Source organism: Octodon degus, unplaced genomic scaffold (genome assembly GCF_000260255.1).
Source record: "Octodon degus isolate 3935 unplaced genomic scaffold, OctDeg1.0 scaffold00002, whole genome shotgun sequence".
Lineage (NCBI taxonomy): Eukaryota > Metazoa > Chordata > Mammalia > Rodentia > Octodontidae > Octodon > Octodon degus.
In genome coordinates, this window is record NW_004524578.1 from 21838801 (window position 1) to 21851174 (window position 12374).

Genomic DNA, 12374 nt, shown 5'->3' on the forward strand with positions numbered 1-12374 from the left:
CATAGGCCTCCCCACTGCAGTCTCTGAGAAATGCTGTGCCCTGTGTTTGTGTGCTAAGGGAATGGGACGTGAGTGCTGCTCTCAGAATATCACAGTGGGCAGCGTGGCAGTGGTGGCTTGCCTGGGATGACTGAAGAGAAGTGAGAGGTATGCAGCCTACCTTTTCCCTGATGCATTCTGTGTGTGACAGGTAGGTGGCTTGCACAAGTACACTGCCTGCCATTTAGCATAGACTTTGGTCACTGCAGGTGGCTTGTAGAATAAATGTCAGGAGAAAAGTGTTGTCCCCATAGTCAGCATGATAGCCAACATGTGCTTTGGAACCTGTTTGCAGTGTCACAGATTGTGTAGGAGGTGACAGGAAGCAAGGCAGGCCACAGTATGGGGTCTGGAGCCCTGGAGTCTCATTTTGAGTTAGCCCAGGGGTCAGGCTGTCGTGACCTCTTGGAAGTAATGCCATCTCTTTGAGAAGGGGAGGCTTCATGACAGATGCCAAAGTCCCTTCTGGCATTTACAGTTTCTGTTTGAGGAAATACTTCCTGAGCATCCCTTATGGTTTGGCATATCTGACTCCTCTGAAAAACCGGTAGTGGGAAAAATGCTCAAAGGGTGCTGAACATTTCCATACACCACATTAAGACCCTGAACACTAGTGGCACTGCTGACCAGTGACTCAAGCTGTAGCAGTCCTCAGCTGCCAGCCCCCCCACACCCAGAGAAGCAGTGTGTGACCAAAGGACACAATGAAAGGGCTCCGTGCTGGGAACTCTTGGTTCCCCATTGCATCAAAATCACTCAAATGCTGTTCTCTTTTAAGCCCCAGGATTTAAATCCTTTTTCTCCTCAATTTCATCATTATGACAAAAGGAAGTACAGACTGGAGGGATACAGGGCCTCTCATAGGAGGAGCCACCCAGAGGAACACCTAGAGGTCACTGCAGTGGGACCAGAGGCTACAGGGTGAGCCATCTGTGAGTCACCACTGGGAAGGAGAGGGAGAAAGGTTCTCACCACTACCACATTCCCTCTCCCACCAGCTGAAGCCCTTCAGGTCCTCCGGGCTCTGGGGACGGAACATGGATAAATGAGCGTCCATTGTGCTGCTCATTTCCCCTGGACACCCGAAGCCCTGGGAAACTTAAGGCAGTACTGATGCCCAGCCACACTGCCTGGGCATCCGATGTCATTGCCAGGTTCATCCTGGGCACTGGGCAGGCCCTTGGATGTGCTGCTGAGCAGAAGAGCCTTCTCAGAGGAAGCAGTGGGGAGCCACCCTGATGCCACCCCAAACCTTGACTGATGTGGGCCCATGTGGACCTGCCTGAGTGTGAGAAGGCTGTAGGGTGGGTGACACTCGAGGAGGATGCCCTGTGGGTTAGAGAAATGGGCAAAGTGGACAATACTCAGTGAACTTTACACTGTTAAGTCCAACATCCTAAAATCCTCCCAACAGGAAAACTGCCCTGTCCATCCCCTCCCCACCCATTAACAAAGGGGCCAAACACCCTCTTTGACTCTTTTGCTTTACTTGGGTATAAAAAAATGGGTGAGGACAGAATAGAATATCCAGCAGACCTTACTTCAACTATCATTTTAAATCCAAAGGGGAAAAAAGGGTTTCATAATAATAGAAAAGAAATATAAATGGAAAGCATAAAATAGCTTTCCTGGAGTGGCTTTCAACTTCCTTATATCTCCTTCTTGAGGGACAGTCTTGTCTTCTGAGTCCTCATCAGAGGTCTTTGCCACTGTACCCTTCTAGGGAGCCACTGTTTCATGTGGCTGGGGCTTTCCCCTCCTGCTCCTCCCTCACCTTTATCTCTTCACAGGGACCTGTGGGGTAGCTGAAGGCCTTAGGGACTACAGACGCCTTGTCTTACTGTTTCCTGTTACAAAATGCCCAGTACCCACAAGTTAATGAAGAAAGGTTTATTTGGGCTGTTCATAAAAGGCTTCTGTACAGACTCAGCTGGCTCCAAAACAGGACAGCATGGCTGAGGAGAAGCAGTCCCTGGGAGGAGAGGCAGGAAACAGCACGCAGCAGCCTCCCTTCTTTCATTCTCTTGTTATGCCATTCAGGGTACAAGCCTAGTGGTTGGTGCCACTCACACCCAAGTGGTCTTCTGTCTTGAGTAAACCCATTTACCTGCACTCCGAATTTTGCTAATCCAACTAGTGGACTAATCCAGTTACCACACACCCATGATACAGCCACTAAATAGAGGGACATTTTAGATTCTAAACCATAACAGATCTGGAGTGAGGTGACCCCACCTCCTCCCCAGGTACACTAAGTCATTATATTAAACTATTTTAGGAATCCCCTATGTTCAGAAACCCATAGTACGTGGGGGGTGATTCCCCCCACCAATTTTCAGAATATGAATATTTTAGAAAAATAGATGAAATAAAGTCTACTCATATGATAGATAAATGTCTATTGACATTTGTACACTACCATTTTAATAGCTTGAGATAAAACTCTACAGTGTCTTACCACACATGAAACATATGAATAGAAAAATTGGATTTTAAAAATAGACAACATGCAAAATAAAATTATTTCAGCTTGAAATTACAGATATAAAATCTTAAAATAGTAACAAACTTAATTTGACCTACCAATACAGACATACTACATGAATTAGTGATCTTTGCAAGAGATCAGTCATTTTGAAAAACTCCTAAAATTAATCCTCAATTAACTCCTAAATTAATACTCAAAATGGATGATCTAGTCAAAATTGAAATGATATTTTGGGAGAAACTAGATGCACTTATACAAAAGTTTACCCAGTTAAATGATTTTATGAGAATGCTTAAGAAATTTTGAAATAAGAGTAATAGCTAGGAATTTGCTTTTACTAGTTATTAGCATTTATTTTAAAGTTATAATATTTAAACTGATGCAGTATTATTATGAAAATTGATCCATAGAACAAAACGAAGTAAAATAGATCTACTGCCCATAATGATTAAGTAAGTGACAAATATAAAGGTAGTATTTGAATTCCACTGAGAACGTGGATTATTCATTAAATTATGTTGGTATAATTGCTTAAGCATCATTAAAAACAATAGGCTTTACCTTTTCACCCCCAAACCCAAATAGATTAAAAGTAAACATTCTAATAGGAAAACACTGGACACAGCTTTAATATTTCTATATGATGGTAGTGGAAAAATAATGAATAAACAGTTATCTTCCTGCTTATAGAGCTTTAATTGCTATACATGTGCCCAAACAAAAGAGAAACCACATTCGTTAACCCATCACCAGTATAATCTGAAAAAAAAAAAAACAAAAAAAACCCAACAAACAAAACACTACAAATGATGATAAGATGGCATTATTTGTACCACAGTGACAGATAAAGGGCCAGAAATGTCTGTATCAAATATGACAGTCAAAGGAGCTCCTAAGATTTTATTAAAATAATAATGGGGGAGTGGCCAATAGCTCAGTGGATGAAAGCGCCTGCAAGCAGGCACAGGGACCAGAGGTTTGATCCCCAGCCTGCCGTGCCGGCCCCGCCCCCAGTCCCCGCGCCCGGGGCACACTGAGATGGCAATTGAGACTGGGCATGGCGGCGCATGCCTGTAATCCCAGCTCCTGGGAGGCTGTAAACAGGTCACTAGGAGTGCGATCTAGTAGTGAGACCCTGAAGACCCTTCCCTAAAAATACAAAAAAAAATTTAAAAAATAATAATAGAGTAATAAATTGACAGTAAATGTAAATTATCTTGGAAGGATTAATGTTCTGTGACCATCAGATCCATGACTAGGAATTTATCCTCAAGAAAAACTGCATGTTTTTGTGTGCATACATGCATAAACTTAGACATGCTTTTTTCCAAGGTGTTATGAAAGCCACAAGAGAGGGAAAGAGAAGGAAGAAAGGAGGCAAGAGAAAGAGGGAGGAAGCAAGGAAGAAGGAAGGAAAAGAAAGAGGAGAAAATAGAAGCATAAAGAAAAACAGAAAAGGACTAAGAACCTCAAATTCCCAACAGTTGATTAAAGAACTTGTGTTATATTGACGTAGTTTGCAGCTGGTTGCTAAAAAGGAGTCTGGGAACATGCTATGTACAGGGAGATGCTTTAAAGAAAACAGTTATATGTAAACATATACACAGACACATTCACAAAGATGCCTGAAATCTGAAAGCTTTATGTTGGTTGTCTCTGTAGGTTACAGATGACTTTTCTCAAATTTGTATACTTTCTCTTGCCATGTTGTAGTTTTAGGACAGAGTGCATTTTCAAATGTTCTTGAGAACTCTAGGCTTGGTCTAATAACTTCAAGATATCCTGCTAGTCTGTGGATATTCTGCCCATTGCTACTTGGCTTACTCTCCTCCTGCCCCCGTCCTGCCCAAGTCCAGCTCCTGGTCACTAGCTCTGGAAAAAGATTTATCTAACCATGGTGGCTCTCGGGACTGCTCTCCTCAATGCTGTGCATCATAGGTGATGACCACTTTGCCTTGTCCTTTAGATGTTCCCACTGGGTGAGGATGGGCCTTGTGATTCTTCTGCCCCTGCCTTGGGTGTTAGGCCAGGCTGGGTGGCCATGCCAAGCAGATGGGCTTAGCCTGTGTCCTTTGCCTTGGAGGGCTCAGAGGGTGGACCCTGAGCCCAAGAGGTCAGATGAGGCAGCCAGAGACCACCAACAGACCCCAGAGGGAGGTGTGCCAGGCCTGGGGGTGGGAGGGCAGGAGTCAGGGCCGCTTGTCCTTCTGGCTGCTTGCAGCACCCAGTTTCCCAGGGACTGCCTGCAGTGTTAACCTGTGCTTTTTGTCTCTGTATCGTGCGGACAGGTTCTAACATTCCCATGGACCAGCCCTGCTGTCGCGGTCTGTATGACTTCGATCCAGAAAACCAAGGAGAATTAGGATTTAAAGAAGGGGACATCATTACATTAACCAACCAAATAGATGAAAACTGGTATGAAGGAATTATACATGGGGAATCTGGATTCTTCCCCATCAATTACGTGGAAGTGATTGTGCCTTTACCTCAGTAAACATGAAACTCAAACTTGGGACACAGTTTCTTGACTGAATGAGTTCACACCAATGTTCTCGCCGTGTGGTGTGGTGTTCTGTGGCCTCTGTGCGCTCTGAGCAACTTAATGACTTTTATATGTGTGTTCTCTTTCTAATGTATTTTGTATCAGTTTTATTTGTATAAATGATTTTTTTGTTCTTGTTACATGAAAATAGTTTGCTTATTGTTCAAATAAGTCATTGCTTAAATGTATTTGCTTCTGGTTGCTAAAAAATAAATCATACCTGTTGCAGATACGTCAGCAAATTGCCTATATACTGTTCGGCTGCAGTGGAATGCAACATTCAAATCTAAGAAATGCTAAATATTTTGTTTCTTGACACTGCTGATGGCATCTAGTCTTTTTTCTCTTCCTCGTTTTAAGCTTACCTGCGAATAGCCCAATAAACATGGCACACTGTGTTGGCAAAAGGCCTTGGTGATTTTTAATGTTGAGTGGATGTTTTAAGCACAGTGTTAAATGCTGCAGAATCCTCCTGTGCCCATTGGCCGACCAAGGGGCACAGTTGGAGACCCGATGTGGTTCCTGAAGACATCCGTTGACCAGAGCAAGGCCTTCATCCTCTGTGGACTCATTCCAGCCACGGCAGCATGGGCAGCCTTCCACTTGCTTTCAAGTTTGTTTACAGAAGAGCCAAACTCAAGCTTTGTCTGTCGTCAGGGATCAGGAGGGTTTCTCAGGCAAGTCCGTGGTGGATGCTCAGGAGGTAGAGTGGCCGGCAGTTGGGCCGAGTGTCCACTAATGTAACCACTATCTTCAGTGAACCAGGACAGGCATATGTCATGAGCTTTGGCCCAGCAGGCACCACAGCAGTCCTAGGGCAGAAAGGGGTGTTTCCCCCTCTTCATAAAGGAGATTCACTGGATGACTTCCCAGGGTCAACAACCCCGAAGGGGCAGATGGAAAATTTGAGCTCAGATTGTTTGATGCCCCACCCCCACTCAAGTCTTTGTCATTGGCACTTGAAGCAAATGCCCAGAGGCTGGAACAGTCTTCTAAACCTGGGGACTAAAGCAGTTTGTTCAGTCTTCTGAGTCCATGGTAGTGAGTGAATTTATGACAACATCCTTTGCTGCCAACCACCTATGAGCACGTGTATGTGTGCACACACACACACACATACACACACACACACACATGCTCGCACCCACTTTATCCAAAATACTTATACCTCTTGTGTCTATAGTAAAAGCACAATATTGGCTAACATTTATGAAGGGGCTACCATGTATGTACCAGGGTTTTGCCAAGCACTTTACATGAACAAATCCATTCGGTCTTTATAAAGAAAGCACCCTCTGAGTTAGACCTGGCCCTGAGGCCTGTTTTTTAGATGAGGGAGCAGAAAAGCTAAGTAGTTGTTCCAGTGTTTATATTTTATAATGAGCAGAGCTGGGATTTTAACCCAAGTGGTCCCCTTCCACGCCCATGACCTTCACCCTTCTACACTCCCTCTCTTCATGTGGTGTGTTTATTTATATAAATTCACAAGTTGGTCTTTTAAAATATACCATCAGCTGCCACAGTAGAAATTTATCAAGCAAATGAAAACCCAAGGCCTTTCTTAATGCCCAAAAAACGTTTAGGCAACTTTCTTGGGAAATAGTAAGTGAAGTTCAGTGAGAGGTATCCACAAAGCTCTGGCTTCATAATAAACGACTCAGCAATTTACATTTGATTTCTGTCGAGCAGTTAGCGTGGTGCTTGTGTCACTTGACAGCCCCTGAAGAGGAGCTGCCATGATCGGGGCCTGGCAGAGAGCTGCAAGTGTCTGTGGTTAAGGGTGGCTGGTGGTGCCAGCTGCTGAGCAGAGTGCCCTTTACAGGGCAGAGCATGAACACACCAGCAGCTGCTACCTGGCCTGGCCCTGGACTCTGAATTGTGTGTCAGCCCTCTGCGCTTCATGGCTTTATACCCAGAAGACCACTCGACAACTTGCTTCAAGTTTTGTTTCATCTTTTAAAAAGCCACACAAATTTTACCTTTTATTGTTAAATATGCCCCTTGACATTTTAGCTGTCAACACAATTTTAAAAGTTCAGATAGCTTTATTTTTCTAATTGTTGAAGAAATACAGGTGTAGTGTGGAAAAAATTCAGAATGCATGTAAAGTTATAAGAAGGAAGCCAAAATCACCTTTTATCGCGTAACTTTGAAGTAATGACTTCTGTCAGCACTCTCATTATCTTCCCTTTTTACCCCTGCGTACGTAGATGCTCATCTGCATATTCATTCACACAGATTGGGAGATACATTATGATTCGCGTTTGCTTAGTAATAATTGTTAGCCTAGGTCTTCTGGATAATGATAGCATGGTATTTTATGGCTCTATAACTCCTGTAAACTCATACTGTTATACCTTTCCAGTTTTCCTACATTATAGGCAAACTGGAAACATCTATATACAGAGTCCACCAAAAACAATATAGACACACTTCAGGCAAAGAAAGAATAGTAGGAGGTTTTCTCAACAGATGTGTTACCCTCACATGGGGGACCCTAGGGGATGCCATATAGCTCAGAAAACCCTACTACACTGCTGGGCCTTGGAGAAGAAATTAAAAATGCATGTGCAGCAATCTCAGTGACCAAGGTTAACCAAACAGAAGCTTGCTGTAACAATAAGCCTCTGGAAGTGAATGGCCACACTTTTGAGTACCTCTTGTAATTGTAGAGGCATATATATATATATATATATATATATATATATATTTGTGTGTATTCTGTGTATTAGATTTATTTATTTGGTACAGGATCTCACTATGCAGCTCAGACTCATAGTGATCCTCCTGTGTGAGCCTGCCCAGCACCGGGATTATAGCTATGCGCCACCGTGCCCTGTTTCAGGGGCTGGCACAGCATGCAGTACTGGGTGCTCAGACCACTGAGCTATCTCTCCAGCCCCTGTATTAGATTATCTTTAATCTAATGCCACTTTAAAAATATTTTTAACCCATACCAGTGGGTCAAAAAGACAAACATCGCACTTAGCTATATTTAAATATGGTATATTAACTTCATTACTAGTGCCTGCACTTGGTACTTGTACATTTTTTATAATAGTAGTTTTTGCATAGTGTTTTGCATAATACCTATACCAATTTACATTTCTCCCAACAGTGTACAAAGGTTTTCCTGTTCCTCCAAATCCTCACTAATGTTTATCTCTTGTATTTTTTTTTAAGGATTTTTTTTTTGTGCAGGGTCTCACTACGCAGCTTGGACTCATAGTGATCCTCCTGATTTCTGCCTCCCTAGTGCTGGGATTACAGGCATGCGCCACCACGCCTGGACTCCATTGCCAGCTCAGCATGCCTGGGGGCAGGGCCAGTGTGGCATGTGGTGCCTGGGGTTGAACCCTGGCCCTTGCGCTTACCTAAGCAAGTGCTTAGTCCGCTGAGCTATACCACCGACCCTTTCTTGTATTTTTGGTAATAACCATCTTACTAAGTGTGAGTTGATACAGTGTTCTCCCCTTGTCACAAAGGACATGTTCTTCAACTCCAAGTGGATGCTGTACTTGAAATCACAGAGCACTACACTTGATCTTAGCCAAAAGGCTGAGAAGCGATAATCACAGAGCACTGAATCCTGTATACACCATGTTTTTCCCTGCGCACATATTCCATACCTTTTCAACTTTTAAGTACTTATCACGCACTGTGACCATAACTTTTACAGTTTGAAATGTGACAGTAAACTAGCATCATTTCTTCATAGTTTCATAGATTTGCTTCTACCACAGATGTGAAAAACTACAGCACATGACTTTTTTCTACTTCCTTATCACATTGAAAACCTCACCTTTCATGTGAAAGAAATCCTTCACAATTCCCCTCTCATTCTGAACTGCTAGCATTCCTCCTCTGGCACACCAAGGCCATTATTAAGAAAAATAAGTGTCGCTTGGACACAAGTACTGAAACAGTGCAGCAGTCGAGCTGACAGCTGGAATGGCTGCTGGGCGACAGCTGGGCAGGCAGCACAGACCACATGGGTGCACTGCACGAAAGGGTGGCTCATGTCCCCTCGTGATGGAGCAAGACTTCATCCTGCTGCTCGGAGTTGCACGCAGCTAAAAGATATAAACTGCTTGTTTCTGGCACTGTCCATGTAATGTGTTCAGACCACAGTGGATTACAGATTACTGATACTGAGGACCAAAGCCACAGGTCATAGAGCACTACGCTAATCCTTTGTGGTTTTGATTTGCACTTCCTTGCTGATGAGTGAGGGTGAGCTTGTTTTCTTACACCTGTTGTATTTTCTTTCTAAAAATATTGTGGTTTTTTGCCCACTTTAAAATCAGCATTTTGTTGTTCTTACTGAGTCATTGCTGAGTTTTGTTACTGAGTTGAGTAAATTTTTTACATACTTTAGATATTACTTTTGTTGCCAAAAAAATTGTTTTATATAAGTGCAAAGAGCTAGTCTCCATGTTTTCTTTTAGGAGTTTTATTGTTATGTCTTATTTTATTGATCCACTTTGAATTGACTTTTGTGTATGTAATACAATTTGAAATCTGAGTGTGATGCTACCAGGTTAGACTGTGTGCCTAACTACATGGCAGCCGGGCTGGAGAAGTGTACGCACAGACAGCTGCAGATCCTGTCTGATGACATGCTGCCCCCCAGGTCAGCTTGGGGTGGGTGTACAGCTTTACCTGTACAGCTGCTTGTGGAATGTGTGCAGCAGCTTCAGGGGCAATGCCCGGATGTTGTTCTGGGTGTCCGCCAGGGTGGGTCATGATTGGGAGAGACTGAGGCAGGAGCAGTTCAGGAAGAGGAGACAGAAGGGTGGAGGACTGAATATGTAGTGACGTTCAAGGCTACTGCTCTGGGTCTCCAGGTTGGGGCAACCACGGTAGCAACGGTCTTGTTTCTCTACAAGGCCAGAAGGCAGGAGAAACACAGGAGCCTGTATCCTGCCGAGGCTGTGGGGCTGGATCCTTTGATCTGAGCAGCCACAGCAGTGTGAAGCACATCTCATTTATTCATCTGCATATGTGGAAACACCTGACATCCCAGGAGTAAGCCCCAACTGGTCATACTGTATCATACTTTTAATGTGTTGTTCAATTAGCTGCAATTTTATTGAGGATTTCCGCATTTACAGATTTAAAACATTGGTCTATAATTTTCTGGTAGTATTTTTCCCTGGTTTTGGTATCAAGATATAATGCTAGCCATATACAAGAAATTTAGAAGTCTAGTCTGCAGGATCTTTTGTTTTATTTTGGTAAAGCTGTCTGGTACTGGGCTTTCTTTTGTGGGAGATTTTATATTACTCTTTCAGTTTATTACTCATTATTGATCTATTATACTGCACTTTCTTCATTCCTCAATCTTGGGAAGAGTGTGTTTCTAGGAATTTATCCATCTGTTCTAGGTTCTCCAGTTTGATAGCATGTAGCTGTTCGTGGTAATCACTCATGACTTTTTTGCATTTCTGTGGCATCAATTATTATGTTTCCTTTTCATTTATAATTATAGTTATTTGAGTCTTCTTTTCTTATGCTAGTTAAAATGTTTGTTATTTTCTTTATCTTTTTTTTTTTTTATTTAGTAGGTGGCCTCTAGGGTCTCGCTACACAGCCTGTACTTGTAGTGATCCTTCCTGTTTTCCAGCCTCCCAAGCATTACAGGTGTGCGCCCCCCACGCCAGTCTCCATCTCCCTCTCAGCGCGCCCCGGGGGCCGGGCAGGCTCCGCAGGCCAGGAATCAAACCCCTACCCCTGCGTCCGCCTAAGCAGGCGCTTTAGTCCACTGAGCTATCTGGCTAGCCCTGATTATCTTTATAAAACACCAACTTTTAGGTTTTTTTTCTTTGTGACTACTAAAATGCTTCCACAACAAATCTTATAACCATCTATTGTAAGTTGATGACTAAATTTTAATTGCATTGAAACTATATTCTCTTTTACCCTTCTAAGGTTCCTATTTTGTGTTAAGATCACAATTTACATATTTTTATATTAGATATACAATGAAAATTATAGCTCCAGGGCTGGCGAGATAGCTCAGCAGACTAGGTTCCTGCTCAGGCAAGCACAGGGACCGGGGTTCAATCCCTGGCACCATCAGCCACACTGGCCCCGTGCCCGGACATGTTGAGCCAGCCATCGAGACCAGGTGTGGTGGTGCACACGTATAATCCCAATGCTGGGGAGGCTGAAAGCAGGAGGATCACTATTAGTCTGAGCTGTGTAGTGAGACCCTATACCAGACACATAAAAAAAAAAGAAAATTACAGCCTCCATAGCTATTTTAATTTTTATTTTTAACCCTTTATGCTAAACTTTAAGTTTATATGTCACCATTATAGTAATACAGTATTTTAAAGTGTTCTGTACACTTACCCATACAAGTAAGTTTTATTCATTCATGCTTTCCTGTTGCTAATTAGCATCCTTTAATCTCCCTAACATCCTGCATAGGGCAGGTCGGTATTAGTGGGAGAGTCCTTGAGCTTTTGTCTGTGAATTATCTATCTCGTCTTCATTTCTCTTCTTTCTTTCAGCCACAGATGAAAGGGTCCTGGACCACTGGGGGACCTCAGCAGAAATACTTATTCCGGAGAGTTAGCCAACGTATGCCAGATTTGCCATGAACAAGACATTAACAGCATCTATTAAATCTCTGAAATTTTTGTTACTTATTACTGCAAATATAGACCCAATCTACAGTCATACACTGAAGGTAGAAATGAAGATAGAATTTGCAAAAGGTAATTGCACAGAGGTAGATGGGATCAAACTGTGCAGGTGCTACATGCCCTGCTGTGAGATTTCATGCTTTATCCTAAGAGCAGTATTATTATTGGGTAATACTTCAGAGTAATGAAATGGTAGAATTAGACTAGAAATCACTAATACCAATATCTTGTTTTTCTTTCCTTGCTGGGACAAAATACCTGACACCCAAAATTAAGGAAGGAAAGGTTTGTATTTCACTCACAGTGTATAGAAGTTTCGGTCCATAATTAGCTGGCTCCAAGAAAGAGTGGCACATGCCACAGGGGCAACACTTCAAGGCAGTAGAAGACAGCAAAAGCAAGAAACAAACCTCTTTTTCTCCTTTATATTATAAGCAGGTTCTCCCCGCCCACCATCACCAAGGGTGTGTGTAGCACTCACACTACCTCTGTGTCCTCCTCCTGCACAGGTTGAGGATGTTTACAAATAAGGATCCCCACCCCATGCAAGTTGAACTTCTAAACTTCTCAAGGTGACACAATACCATTATAACAACAACAAAAAAAATCCCAAGTAATCCCAGAAGACAAATATACCATATTTTCTCCTGTA

General features: G+C 42.9%; 1 protein-coding gene across 1 annotated transcript in view; it reads left to right on the forward strand.

Annotated features, from left to right (window-relative positions):
- The window catches only part of Sh3gl3 (SH3 domain containing GRB2 like 3, endophilin A3), a 160510-nt gene extending 155368 nt beyond the window's left edge, over positions 1-5142 (forward strand). The window contains exon 9 of the mRNA XM_012513814.2: positions 4816-5142. Within this exon, the coding sequence (XP_012369268.2) occupies positions 4816-5021 (206 nt within the window). The 3' untranslated portion in view covers positions 5022-5142. The remainder of the gene's footprint in view (positions 1-4815) is intronic.
- Positions 5143-12374: the final 7232 nt, after the last annotated feature.